The sequence below is a fragment of the Solea senegalensis genome, linkage group LG3 (genome assembly GCF_019176455.1).
Source record: "Solea senegalensis isolate Sse05_10M linkage group LG3, IFAPA_SoseM_1, whole genome shotgun sequence".
Classification (NCBI taxonomy): Eukaryota; Metazoa; Chordata; class Actinopteri; order Pleuronectiformes; family Soleidae; genus Solea; species Solea senegalensis.
Genome location: NC_058023.1, coordinates 9,436,621 through 9,460,911, shown reverse-complemented (window position 1 = coordinate 9,460,911; position 24,291 = coordinate 9,436,621). Strand labels below are relative to the sequence as shown.

The following is a 24,291-nucleotide window of genomic DNA, read 5'->3' as shown; positions in this document are numbered from 1 at the left end:
TCAAAAATGTAATAGTATAGTATATGGTCCGAAATCAGTCAAAAAAGTCACAGTATAGTATAACGTCCAAAATCAGTGAAAAAATTCATAGTATAGCATGTCGTCCAAAATCAGTCAAAAAAGTCATAGTATAGTATGTCGTCCAAAATCATTCCAAAAAGTCATAGTATAGCATGTTGTCCAAAATCACCCAAAAGCATTTTGAGATACAAAATGTTGAACCACCAAGCAGGGTGATGTCGGTCAGCTGTGAATCGTCAGGCCATGTGATTGAGATAGAAGGTTGCTTACAGGAAAACAGTATGAAGGAAGGAGAACAAAGACCAAGGAAGAAGTTTATCAGTTTAATGATAAGAGAAGATCAGAGCACAAGCTCAATAATTGGTCTTGTCTTATCCTGATTTTTGTGCCCGTTCTCCTCTTCTTTGAGCTTGTAGTGTTTATTTACTTCCATCCCTTCTTTCGTCTCAATATGGCACTCTTTCTTTTTTCCAGGCCCACGTGTGTAGAAACCAAACATATTGTTCCATTTTTCTCACAACATGATGGTTTACATTAAATGACAAGGACCTCGATGACATATTAGTATTTAACCTGTCTTTCATTAGGGCATCACAGCAGACTTTGATGTTGTGTTGCTGTTATATCACTGTTGACAGAAGAGTTCATGTGGACTCTTATCTTCTTCCTCTGAGGAACTTTGTGATTACAGATCAAATAGTTACCTCATAATCAACGGCTCATGCTCTGAAAGTGCAGCGTAAATACACTTCAAAGTTTCATCATGATTGCACCATGTAGTTGTGATTGGACTGCTGTCGTGTTTGTCTTTGCAAAGGAAAGCGTTCCTCAGCCACCTGACTGCAGCAGGGTGGACGACAGACAGGCAGGCAGGCTGAGGGTGTCTTCCTGTGTGGTTTGAAGCAGGATTTCCTTCAGTTTGTCCTTCTCCTGACCTTATGGTCTTTAGCTTGACCTGAGGACATGTGTTATTTTTTTTTTACATAATTATGAACAGGAAACAAATAAACAACCATACATATGGACGAGTAAAACAGACAAAATGAAGGATAACGAAAACGAAAATGAGAAACAAAAAGAATAAAACAGGCAGGTGGGTAGGCAGTTCAATAAATAACATACATTCCGATGTGTGGGGTGGTCCATTATTCAGGCAAAGTGTATGGCCTTAATGTAAAACATATCAATACAAAAGTATTCTTTCGTTTGCATGCATACTTTAAATATAAAAATTACAAGATTTAATAATGTATGCTTTACATAATCACAAACTATCAGACATTGTTTTGGCTTTTGAATTAAGAGTTTGACCTGAAGCATTGAATATCTGATGCTGACAATTGTGGGTTCATCCATAAAACCACATCATGTTTAGTTTAATTACTTCCCTTACCCAATAATCTGTGGTTGTGTACTCGTGCCCTCACAACGTTCTTTTTTCTTTCCTATTGAAATTTCACATTGGAAAATAAAGAGTGGGCAGTCTTGGTATTGCTCTCTGTTATTTCCTGCCCTGTTATCTGTGAAATTCTGCTGCTTGAACAATCTCCTTCCTTAGTTTGAACCTGGATGCTGTTCTCTAAATGGAAATGTTTCTATTGACATGAGCCTTATTTTCTCACACACGTCTTACAATAGCAGTCGGGATGGTAATATGAATGACTACGTGATGCCAAACACAACTGAGGGATATGACTTGTTATTGTAACATTAGGGTTTAAATGAATGACGTCATCGATGGACTTTTTGTGCCTTACTATACTGACTTTTATTATTGACTTGTCTTTTATACACTGCCTGGCCAAAACAAAAGGGTTGCACACTCTAATATTCCGTTCGATCACCTTGAGCTTTGATTATGGCAAAAAAAAACATTGATGGAATAATCTGGTCATTCATTATATTCAGATAGTCAGCTGACCTCATTCTTTGGGCACATAATGTTGCTGGACCTAGACCTGACCTATAACTACCATCAATAAATGGCTATTGGTAAAAAAAAAGCTGGCGACTTTTGCTGCCTGCTGACGTGATATAATTTGGTCACATTTTGCATGCCTTCCTAACCCACGCCAAACACTGGCAATAAGCGGGTCCTCCCCCAGAGAATATTTTTAACAGGTTGTTAGACACCGACTTTTATAGCCAAGATATTGACATTAATTTGACACAATTTATCACCAACTGTGCATTTTACTTGTGACGTTATACGACTGACTCCAATGCACACATTTGGTTTCAGTTTACATTTTGGATTTGCAGATTGAAAGCGAGTCTTAAGATGATCCACCAACAAGTAGTATTTGTAATTGGCAATTATCAAATAAATGAGGCTCCATAAAATTCTGAGACCATCCACATCACATTTTATTCATAACTGCTCATCACTCACCTCAGCAATGGAACCATCTCCACTGTCCCTACATGCTGACCCTGCCTCTGACTCACCCTCAGTCTCAGCACCTAAATCAAGAGAGATGGAGATGGTTGAGAATTGTTTTTAGTGATAACTGAAATAAACAAGCTTTAGAGCCATGAAATTAGTTAACATCAATAAATGACATGGTGGGTTTCTAGGTAGGTCTCTAGTTTGAACCCAAGTCATCAGCTGAAAATTAAAAATTTAAGTTGTCAGACTTTAGACCAAGCAACGTTTATGCAGAGACTATTGAAGCACTGAGCATTAAACAATTTTTAAGACACTAAACACCCAATAACCTTTTTGGATTTTATTATTGTATTCTATTCTTGCCAGCAGATGGCACTCTATGCACTATACTAGCCTCTAGTAAAACCCCCTTTTTTATATTGTTTAGTTGAATTGAATATTACACTAATATAGGGCTAGGGCTAATAGAGTTTATTGTGGCCACATCCCCCTCCAATAGAATGTAAGTTCACATTAGATGTGACAAAGCAATACAGCAACAACAAAAATATATTCTACCTTGCTTCTGGATTTATCAAAAAGCGTTTATTAATAGTCATAGTAATGTCACACAAATTCACAAGTGTTTAAGACATGTCTGGCTCAGTTTGGTGTGTGTGTCTGCAAGTATGTGTGAATCCTCTAAACAGTGCAGTTATAAATAAATGACCACAAAAAGAAGGAAAGGGTTAAGGTAATATTGCAACAGGAAAAATAGAATTCTCATTTTAAGAAGAAAAACAAAAAACGTTGTTCAAAGAGAACATTTAGCACCATCTATCCCGTCATCATATTTAACAGACACCATAAAATCATTAAAATCTTGTTAAAAAGTCCCCTACATCATAATAATTAAAAGAAAAATTCACCATTTCTCAAAACACTTTGGAAAAGTAGTTTTGTTTTTCCTTAATAAGCATACAAACACAGCATTCCATTAGTCATCTTCTCTACGTGAGCAGTGTGCCTATCGTCTACAGGAAAGGTGGCGTTATATTCAAGATAAAGATATCATTTAATATATATCAGGATAAAAAGACAAGAGTTGTGAAAGGCAAGCACCAGACAAACAGCAGCCTCCACTTCAGCTGACACACGACCCCCACACTTCAGTTCTTGCAGAGCAATCAGTCACCATAAAAAGGAAAATATCACAAACTTGTACAACCCTATTTTAAAAAAGGAGAACATTGATATCCAATAAATAGAAAAAACTTTTTTTTTTAAATTAAATGTACAATGCCAAAAAGTAAAAAAAAAATAAAATCTGCATATCAGAACAGAACAATCGGAGGTACGACACATTAACACCGGATGATTTTTTCGTTTTTTTAAAGAGCAAGAGTTCATACAGAGATTGAAGAAATGAACTAAAAGACCTGATGATGTGTGACACTTGAAAATTAATCTCCAAAGGAAATAAAAGTATAATTGATAAAAAAACAAAACAAAATTTACAACAAGAACAAAACTCAATTCCCCCCAAAACAACAAAAGTCATTAAAACCCGTATGTTTTGAAGCATTCCAAACAATTTTATTTTTTTTTTAAATTCTTAATGCTTTAGAAAAATGTTCATATCTCTATTATTAGTATTTTTCATTTTGTCTCTTTTCTAAATACAAGGCCAATGTGGTATATATCTAGGCTGATCTAGTTTAGAAAAAGAATAAAATAAATTACTTAAAAAAGGACAGCACCCCACAAAAATTGCAAACAGCTTGTACAAATTTCAGTATTCAAGACAACAACAACAACAAAGTTCTTTCTGGTACTGACAGAAACACGCCATTGAAATCATCACCGAGCCACATTTTGTTCAATGGCAGCACCAACTGCCCCCTGGTTCCCAACATCACTGTCGCTGCCAGGGTTTCAATTTGAAAGCACCATTTGAGAGTAAACTGGTATTGTATTGGCGGCTTGGTATTTCCTTTTTGTAAACAGTAAGGATGAGTAAACGTATTCAACTGGCTGTTCAGCAAGTATTAGCAGTAGTAGCAAAAAGGATCTTAAATAATGAATGGTTAAGTTGAAGACTGTCTCTTTTTTTGTCCCGTCTTGCAGGAATTTTGGTTATGGCTGAGAAGATGCAGGAGGGGAGCTCCATCACCGGGAGGAGGAGGCCTGGTAAGATGAGAAACACAACAAGGATTTGAATTAATGTGTGAATTACTTGTTAACAGAGCATTTTTGTTTTAGGTTGGAGATAAAACTTCAACCTTGTGAAGGCGAATGACAACCGCAAACAAATGTAAGAGGTAAGTGTTTCCTCACCTGGCTGAAGGAGTCGTATGCACTCATGAGTTCTTCTGTGCGGTACTGCTCCAGCACCACAACGTTGGTCAGGTTGGGGCTACGCTGACGTGCACAGTCTTCACAGTGAACAACATATGTTTTCCTGCTGCTGCTCTCGCTCGTCACAAACAACAAATTGAACACCTCCACCTGTAGAAGAGGAGAGGACATTCTCAGAATAGCTGTACTGAAAAGGTTTACAAATAACAACACCCAGTTTAAGTATTTGCATTGCCTCTACACTGAGCCTTGGGCCCCTAAATTTTGGCTCTGAAAGTGTTTTGCATCAAGTGCATTTGCGCAATATCACAGCGCATTATTTCCGAAAATATACTATACTGTACTACGTTGATATCAGTGCAATATCAACTGTTGAGGAATATTAAGATGATTTGTCTCTGTGCATGTCCAGCTTCGCGGCTGAGACACAAATAGATCGTTGCCGTTGTTACGGGCGAGTGCGCCTGCAGTTAATCAATAGTCTATCAATGACTATTAGACAAAAACATTGAAATATGCCAATTCTGATATGTTCATGTACTCAAAACGGATGGAGCAACATAACGCAGAAAAGTTAGCTTACCGTTTTTATATGATACGCCATATTTGTAGTCGAGCTGTGATTGGCAAACTTTGACTTTTTTTAATCGCCATCTATTTTTGTAAAATGCTGCCAAACTGCCGATGTCTTTGACATGGATGTTAGATGAGGACTGACTGTTGACTAAAATGAAACGCTCAAAATTAAATAAAACCACAGGACATTCTTTAATATTTCTGTCTCCTGTGGGTTGGGATAATCCAAAATACTGAACACAAGCTGTTACCTGTGGAACAGTGGTGCTCTGAAAACACCCCCATTAGCACTTGGTACATTCCTCCATATGAAATCAATCAATCAACGTATCGACTCATAAATCGACCCAACTACTAGGACTTTACAGCCCTACTAGAGAGAACATAATTCAGCCTGATTATTCACCACTTTATTTTGCTGTTTGCCAGCCTATCCCAAACTTTTGTCCACATTAAGATTATGTGACTCAAATAAATCCTTTGGATTTAACAAATCAAGACACCAAGGTCACAAATTAACACATTTGAACATACTGATGGCTGTAACAGCAACTCCTGTATGGGATGGATTCCTTTTGTTAAATGGATGAAATTAGTCTTTCTTAATGTTCCCAGCTGGCAGCCATGTTTGTACTATGTGTGTGTGTGTGACTGCCTGTCTCCTGTGGTTTCCTGGCACACTTTTACTTACAAATTGTGAGCTATCCCTTTAATGGAGTGACATAATTGGCTTGGTTTTCTATATTTAATTTTTAAAATAAAGACATTGTGAGAGCTTAATCTTACAGTTGCTTACTGTTTCAGCAGTAACATACTGCAGTACAACCCACATTTAAGAAGGGTGAGGTTGAGGTGAGGATCAACGCAGTCTAATTCCACATGCTTTCGATACAGTCACTGGTAGATCAGGTGGAGCGTTTCTAAAGTGTTGTTTTTTTACAGTGTACTAAACAGATAGTTACTTACATCACATTCATTGCAGTAGTAGGCAGGCTCGTCCTTGACCCGACTCTGGTATGAAATCTTCTTGCCTTCAGCAACCAGTTGGTCTCTGAGGATCTGGATGTGCTTCATGGACTGCAGCAGGCAGTGTCTGGCAGCAAGGTAAAGACAACAGTCATTAAACGTGAAATTGATTTACCTAGGTTCATCAAAGTTTTATTGTGTCAATTTGGAGGCTGGTTTCTGTTAGCAACTTCCTTAAAACTGGTGAATTTGAACAAACTCTCAATTGTCTGAGAGAACTCACTTGAGCATCTTGTATGTTTCTTGGTCTGTGACCTTGACAGTGCGTGCCAGATTCCAGGACACATGAATCATGGGGACGATGGACTTCACCTTCTTCACTTCATTCCACTCAAAGCGTTCCAGGGCCACCTGGTACTGGTAACCTGCACATGAAACATTGTTGAAGGATGAAACGGTCTTCTAAAAATATTCTCTCTGCGTTTTGTCACTAAATGGTGCGGACTTACCATTCAGAGGTCCAACATTCCAGGCAATGTTATTGCACCAGCCTACAGCCTGAACCCAGTGAACAGTTCCAGCATTGATCCACACCAAGTCTCCAGGCCGCTGGATGAAGCGGTACACTGGGATGTTGGCCTTGTAAAGGTCCTCCAGTACCGGCCACCAGGACCCTGTCAGGTAGTCCACACCATGCCTGAGAACATTAGAGGAAAGGATGTTATGGGATGAAGATAATTATGCTTAATAAACTGATGCTCTGTCTACTCACTTCTCACAGAAGTCATTGATGGCCTCCCAGTAGTTCTCATGGACAGAGAACCACTCACAGTCTCCAGGACCAATGTTGATGTTCACAGAGCAAAAGTTATTATTCTCCTGGTGACCTGTTAAATAAAGACAAAATATCCATAGGACCTTTTAATGAGATTTAATTTTCTGCATTTCTAATAACTAGATCTTTACTGTATGTCTAAGGTGAATTAGACCTTTGCACAGCAGCCATTTTGACTCTTTTTTTTTCCTTTTAGCAAGAAAAGCACAGGTGTTGCTGATCACATCGTCAATGGTTCAGTTCAGTTGATGCAAGTCAGCATAGTGTGATCATGCAAACCTGTGATTTTCCTATTGTCAGCTGTCAACATGGCTTCTGTGCAAACAAACCATTAGTTATGATGCAGACATGTCGCCTTACCTGGTGTGCGGCTCCCTGGAACCTTCATGTAGAGCTGGACAGTGTTCATACCGAGGATTGTGTGTCCTACATGACTCAGCATATTTCCACTGGATGCCACTCTCATGAAAGCTGGCAGCTTCTGTAACTCCTGAAGCTGAGACTTCCACCTGAGTTCAGAGAGAGACAGCAGTTAAGTCTCCATCAATCATCAGTCAGCTTATGCGATGTGTCAGGATCCTGCTGATCATGCTCACCTTTTGGGATCCGACAGGTCAATGTTGGTGCCAAACTTAATGATCTTCCCGACAGGTTTCTGCTCACCACTGAAAAATAGGAACATATTACAGGTTACTACAACAAATGACATAACACTTACAGTAAATGTCTTAATAAAGGTTCATTGAGTTCTTAACAAAACAAAAAATACCATTACCTGCTACTTTCTTTAGAGTTCTCCTTAATGGGAGTTTCAGAACTGTTGGATGGCTTCTTCTCCTTGTCATCCTCCTCCTCCTCCTCCTCATCACTGCCTTTCTCCTCCTAAAAACAATACAATCATTTTACAGACATACTTATAACAGTATATCAATAACTGGCAGGTGTGTATGAGATGATGTGTACCTGCAGACTCTCTTGGAAGCTGGAGGCCTGGTACTGGGCATATTTGGCGATGGTGGTGTGGGAGCGGCTGCTCTCACAGGGCCATGTCTGACCTGTCCCACTGGGGTCCCAATTTTCATCAGCAGGCTGCTGCACCTGAGTCCTCACCTCCACTGCCTGCTCTGCATTGGCCTCCACCAGTGACTTAGTCGAAAACAGCCCCAGGTCTTAACACAATGAAAGTGAACATTAGTGAACTGTATAAACCAAATAGTTGAACAGAGTCACAGTTAAAATGAATATCAAACAGATAGTGGGCCGTGTAAACTTACTAAGTCGTAGGGATCCAGCGAGGCCTCTGATGACAGTCACAGGATTTTTAGAGTCAGTACAGAACTGCAGCAGCACAGGGGAGAAGGCGTCTCTCTTGCTCTCCAACTACACAGGACAAACATGTTAGAATAGAGCACAGTCAGACAAACCACACACAATGTTTTATGCATGTACAGAGAATCCCCACAAGAGGACACACAAGTACATTTTCAGATGTATAAGTTAAGTTAATGATGTTTGTAGAAAATGTAGTACAAGTTGTAACATACATAGATACTGGGCGTAGGAGGGTTGAGTTTCTCTCTTGGTATGGGCTCCTCTGTGGTCATGATGGGCTTTACAGAGAAGGCTGGGAGCAAGTAAGATTCTTTGAACTTCCCTTTGATCCTGGCTGCCCTGGAACAGGAGAGAAAGCGCATTAACAGATATGAAGACCAGCCTCACTGTGACATGCCAATTTAAGACTATAATCCACTCAAGCATGAAATGTCTTCCTTCACACTTACTTGCAGGACTTGATGATTTCACTGGCTGTATTCTTGATGCTGATTTCTCCCAATGGGATTCTCTTTTCCTCCACCTCAGAGGCTATAAATGTCTCCCTGTCCCCACTCTCCACTTTGATAAGGCGGATCTTTAGCTCTTTGGGTGGCCCATCAGACAGAGCCTTCAGTTTCAACAAGTCTGTGGAACCTAATGAAGAACCAGCCTCAGAGCTTTTTTTGTGCTCAGAAGATCTTTCTCCAGGACTCCTTGAGGTCCATTCAGCATGCTCTCCTTCACTGGTAGAGCTGGCACCTGATGCTTCCTTGCGTTTCTTTTTGTCTGTGTCATGGTGACTCCTGTTTTTCTCTGACCCCTCTTTACTCTGGAGGTTGAGGTCCCCAAGAATTCTGCGGTCCTTCTTCTCCTTGTGGCTCTTGCCATCTTTGTGGCGTTTGTGGCTGGAGCTAGAATGGGTGGAAGATGATGATGAAGATGCTGTAGAAAAATCCATCTCCTCTCTCCTTTCTCTATACTTCTTTTCTTTTCTTTCTTCACGTTTTCTGCTACTGCTGTGGCTGTGGCCATGCTTCTTCTTCTTCTCTTTCTCCCTCTCTCTGTCCCTGTTTCTGTCTTTATCTCTATGTTCTTTTACTTTCTCAGGTTTGTGGCTCTCCACCCCTCTGCCATCTGCCTTCTTGTTAGGAAGTGACTGTTGACTGAGCATGATCTCACAGCTCTTCCCCAGCTCTGCTAGAGAAGACTCAGAGATGGTCATCAGCTGTTGCTCATCCTTAACCACCTTAATAGGCTTAATGGGAGGAATGCTCTCCTTCTTTATAGAGTTCATAATTTCTTCTGTTCTTTCTCCATTATCTCTCCAGATGTCAGCATCCTCTGTTTTCAGTTTTGCGTCTTCCACCAGAGGAGGAGAGGACTTAAGAGCAGGGACGGCAGGACTAAATGGTGGATTTGTCGAATCCGATGTGGGAGAACCACTTTGCTGCTGACGGCAAATATCAGGACCTAGAGACAGTGAAGATGAATATTTGACCCCAACCAGCGCTGATGGAGGGGGTCTGCCAAAGGGTCCACCTCTGTATGCATACTTCTGGCTTTCTAACACTGTTGCTAGAGACTTAAACATGCTGTTAACACCCGTTTGGTGAAGGTGGGGTCTTTGGGGTGGTGGAGAACAAGATGGGGTCTCAGAATCTTCCTCCTCCTCATCTTCATCAGCCTCACTTTTAGTCTGCTCAGGGAGGCCGTAAAGTTTAGCAAGGTCACTGTGACGGTAATTGGTGTTTCCTACTCCCATTCCCATTTCTACTGACTGTTTAGCAACAACTGAAGAGGGTTTGAGGTATTCCTCATCCTCCTCATTGAGGGAAGATGTCCGACTGCAAGGAGATGCCAGAGAGCCTTGGCGGCTGAGCACAGGAGGGCTTGCATGAAGGTTGGAGCCAAAATCTTCCTGGTTGTGTTGATGCTTTGTTGCAGGAACCAGGTCTGGAGCACACAGGTAGCTCTTGATGGGCTGGACATGAGAGGAAAAGCTGTCAAAGAGACCTGTAGAGCCAATCTTCTCACTGTCATACATCTCCTCTTCCTTTTTGATAGACTCGTCCAGCATAGCCATAATGTTTGCAAGACCATCAGGGAGCAGTGTGGACATCTCAGAGGGTTCCTCCTCAAACTGTGCACTGTCTGAGTCACTACCACTTCCTGTCACATGCTTGTTAAGAATTCCTCCAGTGGAGCTGGAGGATGAGAGTGGTGGTGGATGGTTTTCTCTGGGAAAAGCCTGATAGAGTTTGGGGGGCTCTCGAAGTGCCATGATAGGGAGAGAGTGATGGCTGCTTTCTCTCTCTCTTGATGTGTCTTTGGATTGGGTGGGTGCGGCTTGCATTGCCGGGGGCTTGTTGGGGTATACCGGCTTGTTCATCCCTGAGGTATTGTGTGTTGATGGGAGACTGAATGTCATTCCACCATTGTTGCTCCACATCTCCCTCTGCCTCTGCTTTTCTCTGGCATATTCAGTCTGAGGTGTGAGAGGAGGAGGCTGCAGCCTCTCTGCCGGAGTAGTAGTTGTGAGTGTCTGACCTGGTGGACAGGGCAGGACACCACCACGACTTAGCCAGGGATATGTGGGTGAGACTTGGGAATTGGGAGGTGATGGACCTGAAGCAGGTGCAGCAACAGAGGAAAGGCGGGGAGGTGGAGGAGTTAGGGAGGAGTTGCTAGCAAGCAGTCTCTCCAGATTTTCAATAGCAGTCTGCTCTTTGCCTTTTGCACAGCATGCTTCTACCTCCATCCTCTTTCTATCCTCCTTTTGCTTCTCAAGTTCTCTTTGTTTTTTCTTTTCTTCTTCCAGCCTCTCCAGCTCTCTCTTCTTTCTCTCCTGCACCTCCCTCTCTGCTTCTCGCCGCTCTTGTTCTCTCCTCTTCCTTTCCAGCTCCTTCTTCTCCCATTCTCGCTTTTTCCTCTCCTCTTCCTGTCTCTCAAATTCTCTCTTTTTCCTCTCCTCCTGCCGCTCCAACTCTCTTCTTTTCCTCTCCTCTTCCTGCCTCCTCTTTCTCTCTTGCTCCTGCCTCTCCCAATTTCTCCTTCTCCTCTCCTCTTCCTGTCTCTCCAGTTCTCTCTTTTTTCTTTCCTCCTCCTTTTTCAGCTCTTTCCTCTTCCTCTCCTCTTCTTGCTTTTGTCTCATCTCCCATTCTTTCTTCCTTCTCTCCTCTTCTCTCAGTTTTTGCTCCTGCTCCTCTCTGTCCCTCCTCCTCCTTTCCTCAGCTTGCATGTGACCTTCTAGCTCAGCATCAAGCTTGTCTAGAGCCTCCCCGATAGATTGGGGTACAGTGGTTGAAGCAGGTGGATTAATCTGGAACTGTGTTGAGACAGAATCCTGGTGACGACCCAATCTGGAGGAGACGATTTGACTGGAAGGCTGATTCACAGAGTTGACCGCTGAGTGAGGAGCTGGGCAGTATGTAGAAGGAGAGTGAGGAAGTAGATTTGAACCTCTGCTTGTTATCACACTGTCCCCTGTTCTCTGATGCCCTGAGGAGAACAAAGAAGGTGAGGAAAAGGCAGGATGATGCGCCACTTCAGCCTGAGGATAATATGACGTCTTCTCTTTCATGGGTTGGGACTTGGCCTGTCCCTGTTGTTGTAGTCTAGGGAGCCCCTGTTGCTGATGCTGGGTGGCAGTGGGAGCGTGTCCTCTTCTTTGACAACCCGGTTGCTGTACAGCATCCAGCTGAGAGGTGGCGCTGATGACAGGATTGATGGAGGTTTTAGGTCTTGGCTCTCGTCCTGTTTGCCAACTGCTGTTACTGTTGCCATTGTTCACCGAGCAGCCAGTAGAGGGAGATGTGTTTACTGTGACCCCTCTTGAGCTGCTGAAGCCACTAACAGAGTTGGAGGTCTGGGATAAAGGAACATTAGGGGTAATAACAGGTGCTCGGGTAGAGTTGGTTGGGGGCAGGGAAGGATTGATGTGATGGTGATGCTGGGAAGGAACCCGACTATCTATGACCTGATTGTGGCTCTGCTGGTGCTGAGGTAGTAGTCCTGGAGGCCTGAAGATGCGCGACTCCTGAAGAAACAGAAATGTGTGTGAGTGAAAATGATGAGCAATGATGAAAAGCTGTTTCTGGGTTACAGTTAAAATTTAAACCTGTTTATAAAAACACCTACTGCTGCTTATCAAACTATTGTAATACTAACATGTGAAAAAAACCCGATTAAGAATTAATTTAAATATGGTACAAATGAGCTACTGCATAAATGCCTTGTACTCACCAGGGAGTGACTACTGGGCCTGCTCTGGTATCTCCAGGCCTCATGTGGCCGACTTTGCTGTTGCTGAGATACTGAGGTGTTGCTGGCAAGAGGAGCAGGAGGAGGGGGAGGAGGAGGAAGAGAGGGACCCTGGTGCCCCAGCCCTGGATGAGGCTGGAAGTGGCTGTAAGGCACACTGCTGCTGCTGCTCTTGCTGGTTGCAGGGGGGTTTGCTGGTGAAGATTGCCCATGTGGATCTCTGTCCCCCCTGGTTAGGGTAGATGCTGAGTAAGAGGTAGCTTGGCTGCCACCATGGCCCCCAATGGGAGGGCCTCTCTGGTTGTGAGAACCACAAGGTTCGGTGGACTGGCAGGGTGGAGCCAGTCCCAGTTTGGAGCTGGGGCTAGGGTAGGTAGAGTTAGGGGACCGATGGTGTACAGCCTGAGACTGGAATGTGTCTTTCTGGGGCTGAGGAGCACATCCCTGGTTGTAGCTTCTTGGAGAAGAGTTTGGTGTAGGGGAGAGGTTTGAAGAGGTGGAAGAGGCAGGAGAGGACTTTTGGGTGTAGCTGCCCATTCTTTGTTTGTTGGTTTCCTGTTACATCACACAAAACGAGCAAGAAAGCAACAGAGGATGATTAGTAACAAAACTATGATGGGGTCCGATCACTGTTGCACTCAACTTAACATGAGAAAGGAAATCAATGTTGTCTTGAACAGAGCAATCCTCAGACAGCTAATAAAATCAGTTCATGTTTATGACAGCACTCAATCCAATGAAAGCTTTCTTATTGACTGTGGTCAGCTGTAAAACATTAACCCCTGGCTATATATTCAAATAAGTAATATCTTCTTACAGTTCGGACCTGGAACTCCTGTGATGGGTTGCAGTCAGAGGCGTGAGGCTGCCAGGGAGGGTTGTCCTTGTGAAGAGGGTTCCAGAAAGGTTTTGGGGGGTGGTGGTGGAGTGATGGCTGCTGCTGAGACATGGGTTGGCCACGACCAGGGAAACGCTGTAGCCCAGGATGGGATACCTGCACAGAGCGTGGGACATTACAGTATTAAATTTAGACCCTAGCACCAAAATGTTGCAAAACGTATTCAATTAAATTCAATCCCTATGCACCCGTCACATTATTATATAGATGAGTATTCTTTTGTTTTACATTATATTGCTCAACACTTTAACTAAACAGACTTTCAAGAAGTGCAAACTAAAATAAATAAAGAGAGCATAAACGATCAAAATTTTTGTTTTGGTATTAAAAGAAAAAACAAATGTGCGTTGCTGCTCGATACCTGATCTGAACTCTTTTTCTTCTTGTTGGGGCTGGGACAGTCCTCTGCAGCAGGAAGATGGGATGACGGATGCAGGGATGGAGGAGGAGTGTGCTGGATAACTGAGTGCTCTCCCAGCGGAGGTCCTGGTCTCTTCAGCTGACCCCCTAGCATCTTCCCTGGATAACCTTTCTGCTGTGAACAGAAAAATTAAGGATGTGTATTTAAGCAGATGAAGACAACTGCAGCAAAATCTGTTTAAGAACATTCCTCTGCTTGAAAATTCTCTGGCAGTGGTCTTGACTGGAGTTTCATCTGTGTGGTTGAAGCACAAATGACTACCAAAATGTGGGTTGTTTTGTGTCTATACAGATGATGAAACATGATCACAGCCAATTAGAGAGCTCCTACCTGGTGCACCTGAGCCCACATCTCATCTCCCAGCAATTGTGCACCCCGGGGAACATGCTGCTCCTGAGGACCCCCAAACTAAACCAGACAGCAAAGAGAGAAAGAAAAGGAAAGTGAGTCATTTTTTATCTATGGACATCTCCTTTACACTGGTGTAAATGTGCCATGCTGTCATTGCAGCATGATTCATCACCTTCAGCAGTTGACTGGGCCGTGTGTGAGGAACATGTGAGTTGGGGGGAGGTCCACCACTGCCAGCGTAGCTTCCATTATGGAGACGTAGAGAGTGCTCATTGGGCAGGGGCACACCTGGATGTCCTTGAGGAGGGAGGTGCGATTCATACAGCTGACCTAATTGTTCCCATGCTCTGTGAGGAGGTGGAGGATGAAGATGAGGAGGTCTCTGCTGCTCCCTTTGCAGGCCTGGCAACACTGGCTGTGGGAGTTCAAGCTTCTCACCTCCTCTCATGGGCCTGCACAGCCAAAAAAGACAAAACGGCATGTAAATGACACACAAACCTTTGCTCTACTGTGGCAACAAAAAATAGAAAACTCACCCTTTAGTCTAAATTCAGGTGTGTTTCTAATTCTGTACATGACTTACCCATTATTAAAGTATTTACTGGGGTGGTTGAGTCCTCCCATAGGACCAGGAGGTAGATGGGGGAGGAACTGGTGTTGGTTCATCCCAGGTGGACATCTGATAAAGAACACAGATAGCACACACAGTAGTTAGGTAACATATCTTTGTAACTTTCACTCCTCAGTCGTGTATAGTGTGAGCTGTAACGTCAGTCATGAAATGACAGGTTCAATCTGGTGGATTCAAGTTAACGAGGAGGTTTGTCAAAGTGTGTGTGGTTGTCATGGTTACAGACCTGGGAGGTGGCTGCCAGGCGCGGCCGCCCACAGGAGCCCATGGTCCCCGGTTGAGTCCGTCCAGAGGGAAGGAATCCCGTGTGCCACGCCCGCCGAACTGCTCTACTGCGTGATGCATTCAGCCTGTGAATGTAAATGATGCAGTCATATCACCAATGTATGGATAGCTGTACAGCTGTACAGCAGCATAATGAAAAATAATATCCTAAACATCTATCATCTATTTCAATAGTTAGGCTTTGAAGGCAACCTCAGTGTTTGTTTGCCAATTTAAATGATATATAAAAATATAGTAAGGGGTTTAACCAGACATAGTAGTTAATTTAAACTGCTGCCATGCTGTAGTGCTTTATAGTTAGAAGTTGATGTGTACCAGAAGGCTCATACATACCAGAATAGCTGTGTGTGTGAAGCCCTCCACTGCAGCACAGAGAGGGCCTCACTCCAACACTAAGAGTACTGGTACTGTCTGACTCTTCTGTTTTCAGCACCAAGAATCCAAAAGCCTATTGGCTGCAGACACAGAGAAGAAGAGGGGAACCACTGTGAGAACAAGTGAGACACAGACACACTGAAAAGTCAATCAATGTCAGTGGACTCTCCTTTATGTAGGGGATACACACTACAGGCTTGCCAGCGGGGGGGCAGAACGTAAGCAGAATATAGGAGAGAAGATATACGATAGAAGTGAAAGCCTGGACTCTAAAACTCAGTCCATTCATTTATTTTTACAATTAATTTTTTCCCTTCTGTTAAAATTCATACATTCCCCAGGAAACAATTGCATACTTGAATTCTTAAATAAAGGCTTCTTTGTCTGCAGCTGATTGCTATGTATCAGTTATCCTGTAGGAGGCGACAGTAAACCAGTTGGTATTGAATAGGCTTATTGCTGAGGTCCAGATGGCTCAGTGGGGAGCTCACCTATGAAGACAGACCTGGGGTTACTGTAATCCCTACCATGGGCCTCCTGATAACAAGAGACAGAGGGAAAGACTAAGAGTGAGAGGCCTTGGTCATGTGCCAAGTGTGTGTGTTTGTGCACAAGAGTGTGTGGTGTTGGAAGCATTGCCAAGTGTGCAAGCTGCATGGTTGTGTCAGTCTTGTACGGGGTGAGTGTGTGTGAGAGAATAGTGTGCTCTCCTTTAAGTGGATGATTATGTGTGTGTATGTGTGCCCAATGGATACACTAAGGTTTAATCTCATTACAGCAGGCGTGATGGAGAGGGAGAGGGGGCAGCAGCGACAGACGGTCTGAACAGGATGGAAGGATAGATTAAGGAGAAAAGCTAGACATGGAGAAGAGGGAAAGGATGGAGGGAGAAAGAGGTGGAGTGGAGAGTAGGAACAGTGCCACGAAAACGCCCACACACACCTTCCTACACCAACACATACACACACACGCACTGAGACGACACAAAGGGAAACGGTTGAACGGAAAAGACATAAAAGAAGCTCAGAGATAACTGGCTTCCCTCTCTGCTTTCTCAAACACACACACACACAATACAGAAGGTGTCAGGATACAAAGACGCTTGATTCAAACAGACAACAAAAGAGGCTCAAGAGGATGTGTTTATATCTGTATATTCACCAATGCTGTTGGTGTAACAAACTGAAGAAGAAGAAGATAATCACTAAAAATCTTCATTTAGACAGAGAAGCTAGTGTCTCCACAAACAATAGAAAACTCATCTCAATACACCCTCGTGCCTTGAAATAACAGTACCATTAGACACCTGGACACACAATACAAAAGACAGAAGGTGTTCAGATACAAAGGCGTTAGTGTGTCCATCTGTATTTGATTTCCATCACGCTGTAATGTAATAGTGTTCCTGTAATAGGCTGTTGACATGTCCAGTGTGTACTCAGCCCCAATGTCAGATGGGTCATACTCGGAACACTTATCCTCAAAGGACGAGTAATATGGCTGTTCAATTAATAGTTTTCAAATCAAAAATCCTAACTTGAAACAACTTTGTTTGCTAATTTATCAATTTGTGATTGTTCTATTTCAATAAAAAAATATCTTTCCTTCTTTTCATCCTTAAATTCAAGTGTGCTTGTTAATGGGTGGTAATGTAAACTAGGCTTGATTGTACAGGAAGTACATTGATAACATTTTCAAGCAAAAGTGACACGTAATGTGTAATTCATTGTGGGAAAGAAACAGATTTGCATACACAGGCTATGATTCATTTCTCTTGCTCAGCACAGCACTCTTCCACTGGTTTCCCAAAATTAGCTCTGGTCATACGCAGTCGTTCCACCCACCAGTTCCTCTTCTCTTCTTCCTCCCACCAACTCTGGATCTCTCTGCCTCTATTTAAAGCCCAGTAGGGAATATTTTAATCGCTGCACACTTTAAGCTTTTTTAGTTATACACAGTGAGAAACACACACACCACCACTAACCCATAGCCATCTCTTTCCTTCTGCCATATAGGATTCATCATCATCATCCACGTCATCCACCAAGCACTGCTGCTATGTAAAGATACTGGTTTTAACTGACAAAACTGTACTCACCCTCAAACACACACACACACATTAATGCTGGACATACCTTTTAGAGTAGCACCAAGTTATTGATTCTCAGTTGTATTGAGTCTCAGCTCGGGCTGCCAATCATCCCTCTGGGGTCTCCTCAACCCTGAAGATGGAGAAGACAAAAACATTCATGTCAAGCTGTCGTAAAAACAACATGAAGCCACGGTGAACATAATACTCAGAGAAGTGATCCTAGCTGTCATCAACCTTAAGTCTCAAAGCACATGTTTTCAGTCAAGGCTGAGGGTGGTCTTTGACTTCAGTATGAACCAAGGATCTCTGTGTCCTGCTGCTTCGCTTCCCTAGCTTTCTACACAGTGAACTGTCACTACTCTCAGTCTGCCTGGTTTTCTGACTTCTGAGGTGACATCTGGTCTCAGAGCAGTGTGGAAAACCTGAGGGTGGCTCAGAGGCAAAGGGAGACACAAATAAAGCTGGTCTCACTTTAACAGGAAGAGCTGTGCAGGCTATCAAGTAAAAGAGTAGCACTGCAAATAAAGGTAAAATCAAAAAACACACCGCATTGTGGGGAGAGACAAGGACAGGGGTGAGACAGGTTTAACATTAAAAATGCAGAGAAAGATATAAAGAGAAATGAAAAGCTGGTTGTGGCTAGAGAGTGCAAACAGGGACACATTGGCGAGGTTGTAATTATGACTTTTATAGAGGGTGTGTGTTTATGTCTGTTGTAACCAAACGGTCGTCCATTCCAGCTGCTATCCTGGTTATCACGTTGCTCAGAGCCACTTCACCAGCACAGTGTTAGAAACTGGATAGTGTACACAGACGGCAGACAGCGTTACATACCAGCTCAGGTTCTATCAGATGATACCAATGCCATGAAATGGGATTATGTCAATGATGAGCGAGTGTCTGTATTTGAGAATCACACATTTTATCTATGGGGGAACCCCACGCTGACTCAGCACCCTATAAGAAGGCTTGCCCCAAACTGCGTCCTCAAACGCCGCCCTCCTGGGACACCACTCGCACTCAAGTGATTGGGGGCGTATTTCTGCACCATTGCAGATGTGACGTCAGTGGGAATTTCTCGGACTGTATGATATCATTTCTGCTTCCTATGCAGCTTACCGCATGGGTTGATTATATATGTGTGTGTGTGTTTAGAACAGCAAACAGGACGTGATGATGAGCTGCAGGGGGTTTCATGGCTAGGGGAGGAATCAAACCTCAAATTCAAGAGAAATGATGAGGCAAATTATACAAAGATGTTATTCACTCTCATTACTGGCACACAAATGTTCTGGTATATGGATTAATCCTGGAGAACCAAAAAACCTAAAAACACAAAGAATTTAAGTTACTTTTCATTGCGTTCGTCTTTCAGTTTAACCTCAAACAACAAGTTTGTGGTGTTGTGGAGTACAGTGAGTACATGTAGGTCAATTGAAAGTAATTTTGTGTATGAGAGAAGCAAATATCCTCCTCACTGACAAAATTCATACATATATCAAAAATTTCCCCATCATAGGCGTCATCATATTAAAGTGAAATCCCCCCTCAACACCAGACATCAAAGAGTCTGGTTCCTGTCAACGCCTCGTTGTCGTAGTTACACAAGTTAGTTATTGTCTTGACAACACCATCTATCAGCTGGGAGGTGGGGCCATGCAGGAAGCGCTGGCAAGCAGACAAAGCAGAGCCAACTGTTGTCAACCACACCAACCAAGAGGCTAGAAAGAAAATAAAGGTGTGTGTTAAATCCTCTGTGGTGTCCTATCAAGAGACAGACGCATACAAAAAAATAAATATGTCCACTGTAACTCAAACCAAAGTCACAAGCATGTGGCTATACACAGGAAAGCTTGAATAGACACTAAAATGTGCCATCTGCTAAACAGTAAAATAACACAGGGTAGTTTGACTTTATGACACACTGCAATGTTAACTGACATTAACTGAGGGAAAGGGCAACAGAAATATGACTAAAACAAGGATTCTTGAACAAGAACAAGAACAAAGGCTGAACATAACTGAAAATGAAGAGAGTGAGGGGGTAATGTCAGACAGCTGGAGTGTGTTAGTGTCCCAGTAAAGTCCCTGCAGAGTTTGTGTGATAAGAAATGACCAGATAAGGTTGGGAAAAGTGGCAAATAACAGAAAACAGAGCAAGGGAAAGTTCTGGAAGCAATGAGTTGCTAGTCGATGATGACGGATAAGGCCATGCTTGGTCATGTCTCTCTCTCTCTCTCCCTCTCTGTCTGCCTTCTCCGTACTCCCTCACTCTCTCCAGTGCATTTGGCCATTACATAATCAGTCATTTCTCTCACTCTCTTACACACACAGAGAAGAAAAGCCAGCCCCTACATCCGCCTGCCCCCGTCTAGTTTCCAGGCTTCACGTGTGTGTGCTTGCGTTTGTTAGTGTGTGTGCAAACATCAGCACATGCCGTTCCAAGACGGTTTATACACACGCAATATCAGAAGACTGTTCCAGCCAGCACACACAGGACGATCTAGGTCAGCTGAGGACATGGCAAGCAAACACAAACACGGAGGCATTTGACCTCACTGATGGACCACTGTCTCCAGCTAGCATCCATCTCAGCAACAAAGCCCTCCATCCAGGGGACAGAGAGTGACGAGCTAACCCTTCACCCAGTTACACCCAGTCCTTCGATGTTCAGCAGCAGCATATCAGATAGCCATAACAGGCTAGATAAAGGCTCCCATTTGTCTTTCAGTGTCTCCTGTGGGTTTATATGTTCCCCCTTCACATATGCTCTACATTCAGGCCATGTTAGAAAAAAGCCACCTAAACACAGTGGGGATACATCAAAAGAAATTCATATTCAGCAGATTCAGAAATGAGCATGAGAAGCTTCCTTTTAAGCAGCCAACACTGACCATGTGCTGTCTCAACTTAAGTCGTTAGACGTCAGCCATGTCAACACACTGTTAGGTTTTTCAAAACCACCTCTTTTTCCACATGTTTTTATCTTTCTTGAAACACGCATGGGTTAATTTCCGGACCCTCATTGTCACACCAACAAAAGTCTACATTTTCATCTGCTTGTGGCAAAACACGAGGCTCCTTTTGTCTCCTGTGCTACCCACCCTGACATCTGGTCTGTGACTGACAACACCACCAGCTTAGCGTGGTGCATCTCCTTTTGTCTTGCATACACACACACTCACACACATATCAGATGCACATGTGTGTGACGTTAAAGAGAAGGGGAACAGAGCTCAGGGAGAGGAAGCTGTCGTCACAACCACAGGAAGTAGGCCTCCCTGAGGGGGTGGGGGGGTGTATACGTGTGTGTGTATTTAAAATAGAGAAATAAGGCCTTGGGAAAGTCTTAAGGCTGTAGCTTCCTGTTGAACAAATGTGATCTACTTTTGATAGTTGGAAAGTATTTCAAAGTGTTCCTGAGTGACTAACATGCATAATAATTTGAAGATGTGAAACAAGAATAGTCAGAATAGTCTGAATTGAACATGTTTCACTCATGGCTTTGAAAACACACCTCAGACACTTAGTCATCTTGTGAGAGTCATGAGTTGGACACACGTGCCATTCACACGTCTTGTCTTTAACAACAACAAAAAAACATTCAACTGACTTGAGAAGCTATTTCCTTGGCTCTCATGGCTGTTGAGTGAAAAGCCTCGTTTCACTTCTGAAGTTTCTGGTAAAACTGAGTGACAAACATATGATGGCACAATAAAGATGTGTGAGGTGAATTACTCCTACTCTCAACCCCATCTGCTCCCTGTTTCATTTTCACAGACACTGTGTTACATCAGTCTGGATTTCTAAAAAGCCATAACAACATTTTGGGCACTACAGTGAAAGTGACTGACTCAACACCTGGCTTATGATTCTTGATGGAAGGAAAACAGAAAATAAATCCCAACATACTGAAATTCAGAGAATGTGGGCACATCATTGATCATTGCCACTCTCATTTTCCACCTCGAAACCCCAACAACTTTTCTTTGTTTCTCCAGTTGATTGTTTTTGATAACACATTTATTATCACACTGCCTATTTTTAGAGGAAAACCTGCTTCAAAATCTGAATTGGAAAACCCCCCTCCCTCATATTACCAAGTCTGTCTCCAAGTGTTTCTATTCCCCATTCGTGAGTAACACACACACACAAACTAGCTAAGAAACTCACTAAACAAGATGAGAGACTCTGCTCCCTTGGAAACAGTTGCCAGGGGAACCAGTAGCGTCTTCAGTAACAGTTATTAAGCAAAGCTAGAGAAGCAGAAACAAACAGACAGGAATTCATAATAGGGTTTTATGACTGATCAACATGTTTACGTGGACACAGGGCAAGCTGATCTCACACACATTTTCTTCCATTCACCCACAGCCTAACAAAAAAACAACATGTCTGTGTTTGTGTCCTCAATGCCTCATAGTTAATGACGGCATGCGTGCAGATGGCCAGTGTAGTGTTGATATTACAGTGGGTGTTATAATGTTCCACTAATGTTTTTGATTTTACAAAAAAAGACTGACACACGCACTCATTCATAGGAAAACATAATTTTCCTATGATGCTGCTGTTTATTCATTTAGTCCAGAGAACATCCAAGGCCTGTTCACAGATTCCTCAAATACTAATGCTGTTTAACTTAAAGCCTTTTTTCCTTCCTTGGAGTGATGTGTTTCGCCCTGATGTTTATTCTGACAATGTAGTCCATGTGGGTGAAAGTAGTCACGGGAAGTTATATGAGGTAAGACCGCAGGAACAATATTATTTCCAAGGTGTGAGAGCTATTTGAAATTAGTTTATGAGTCACATACACACACAAAAACCATGTAGGCTTATACACCTTCCTTCCGCTATGGCATCATCATAATCATCACTACTGGCAAAGAGCCAGAGACACCAGAGAGTAACTGGACTAAAAGAGGAAACTTGCCCTGCACTCAGTTGAACACACAAATAGAAAGTAAGCTATAACACAACTCTATTCACAAAGGATGGATTCATTTTTGACACAACATTCTCTCAGATATATAGATGATTCCTATTAAAAACACTGCCATGTTTTACATTAGCTTATTTGTTCCGCTTGTGACTGCATTTGAATCGCTGCCAGCTCCTGTAAAAGCTCTCAGTGAGTTAATGTCATACCTTATGGATTAAATTATACCACACTACTTTTTTACTGTTCTCAGTCCAAAACAGCATCAGGAGGACCTGTAGCAAAACCACATCTGCATGTATGACCAGTGTTTATAGTTATGGATATCTAAACCTTGTGCTTGGCTGGCAGTGTATTGTAATCCTGCTGATCCTTAGAGACACATGGAAAACGTAAGGACAATGACCTCATCCATACGTGTTAATGATTAATGGAACCCAAACTGCAACGATAAATAACCTTTTATTAAAAATGAAGGGTAATGAAATGTGAAACGAGTCCACATGTGCATTTGGACATTTATTTTAAAATGTCTAAGAGTTGCATAACATTACATTTAATTGTTGCTTCTACTGCCTGAAAGCCAGCAAAGATAAAATGCACAGCAGATCTATCTGTAAAATGTTTTACCTGTGGCATTCCACACTTGGCTGACTAGGTTTTTTGCCCCAGCTAAACTCAACCCGTCTGATCATGGTTAGTGTACAGTAGTGTTTCAATGTATCCCCAGGAGACTTTATAATCTATCGAGGATTTTGTGACGTTACCGAGGGAAAGGAATCCACAACAAGCCCAGCTGTAATGCAATAAATCCCTACTGTTTTAAAAATAAACACGACTGTACTTAATGTCGATCAAACAAATGTAGACATTCCTCAAATATTTCCAACCTTTGTGCGGGCTAACTCATAGCAAAAGTGATGTTTTGTCAGCAGAGCAGATACTGTCGTGCACTCCCTGCGTCCCTCTGTCTCCCTTGATTTGTGTGTCACGTTCTGTAGGAGAAATGACACCCTTTACTGGAAAGACTGCAACAGTGTGGTGTCAGACAAAAGTTTCATCATGCTTGCCAATCACTTCCTCGCACCAGCTTCTCTTTGAAATACAAAACACCCACTTGTATTTGTGTCCTCTCACTGAAAACAAACATTGTCTGAAGGTAAGAGAACGCCCCGAGATCCAATGGACTGTCTCTTTCTCTCTATCTCTCACACATACACCCATCCTGTTTCGTCACTGTGAACTGCTGGATGAGTAAGCATTTTAAACCAGCAATAATTCAATGACAATATTTATTGCAATATACTATAATATAAAAGTACAATAAAGACTTAGTTAGTATATATGAAAATGAAGTTTACACACTATGCAATGTTTTGCCTCTGATGTGTGAAATGTTTAAAAGGGTTTGTTGTATTCTGGTTATAAAAAGTAACTGAAAACCACAATTCTGTGGTTCCTTCAACTCAGTGACATCTCTAACCGTTACCATAGTCAGTTAATGCCCAAACCTAACCTTAACCAGTCCCTCAGAAATGAGGTTCTGTCTTATAAGGACCAGGTTTAGGTCCCCATGAGTAACGACTGGTCCTAGAAAGGTCACA

The 24,291-nt window shown here is 42.6% G+C and overlaps 1 protein-coding gene across 3 annotated transcripts in view; it reads right to left on the bottom strand.

The window, feature by feature from the left end:
* Positions 1–4,075: 4,075 nt before the first annotated feature.
* Positions 4,076–24,291, bottom strand: part of kdm6ba (lysine (K)-specific demethylase 6B, a) — an 82,161-nt gene continuing 61,945 nt past the window's right edge. For all 3 annotated transcript variants that reach the window (XM_044020810.1, XM_044020811.1, XM_044020812.1), the window contains 22 exons: positions 17,795–17,881; positions 15,618–15,739; positions 15,226–15,349; positions 14,952–15,047; positions 14,541–14,820; positions 14,348–14,425; positions 13,958–14,131; positions 13,525–13,692; positions 12,681–13,253; positions 8,906–12,474; positions 8,669–8,795; positions 8,399–8,504; positions 8,088–8,293; positions 7,900–8,006; positions 7,721–7,789; positions 7,485–7,633; positions 7,062–7,176; positions 6,799–6,986; positions 6,573–6,714; positions 6,290–6,416; positions 4,727–4,897; positions 4,076–4,576 (listed from right to left, as the gene is read on the bottom strand). In XM_044020810.1, the coding sequence (XP_043876745.1) occupies positions 4,559–4,576; positions 4,727–4,897; positions 6,290–6,416; positions 6,573–6,714; positions 6,799–6,986; positions 7,062–7,176; positions 7,485–7,633; positions 7,721–7,789; positions 7,900–8,006; positions 8,088–8,293; positions 8,399–8,504; positions 8,669–8,795; positions 8,906–12,474; positions 12,681–13,253; positions 13,525–13,692; positions 13,958–14,131; positions 14,348–14,425; positions 14,541–14,820; positions 14,952–15,047; positions 15,226–15,344 (6,582 nt within the window). In that variant the 5' untranslated portion in view covers positions 15,345–15,349; positions 15,618–15,739; positions 17,795–17,881 and the 3' untranslated portion in view covers positions 4,076–4,558. The remainder of the gene's footprint in view (positions 4,577–4,726; positions 4,898–6,289; positions 6,417–6,572; positions 6,715–6,798; positions 6,987–7,061; positions 7,177–7,484; positions 7,634–7,720; positions 7,790–7,899; positions 8,007–8,087; positions 8,294–8,398; positions 8,505–8,668; positions 8,796–8,905; positions 12,475–12,680; positions 13,254–13,524; positions 13,693–13,957; positions 14,132–14,347; positions 14,426–14,540; positions 14,821–14,951; positions 15,048–15,225; positions 15,350–15,617; positions 15,740–17,794; positions 17,882–24,291) is intronic.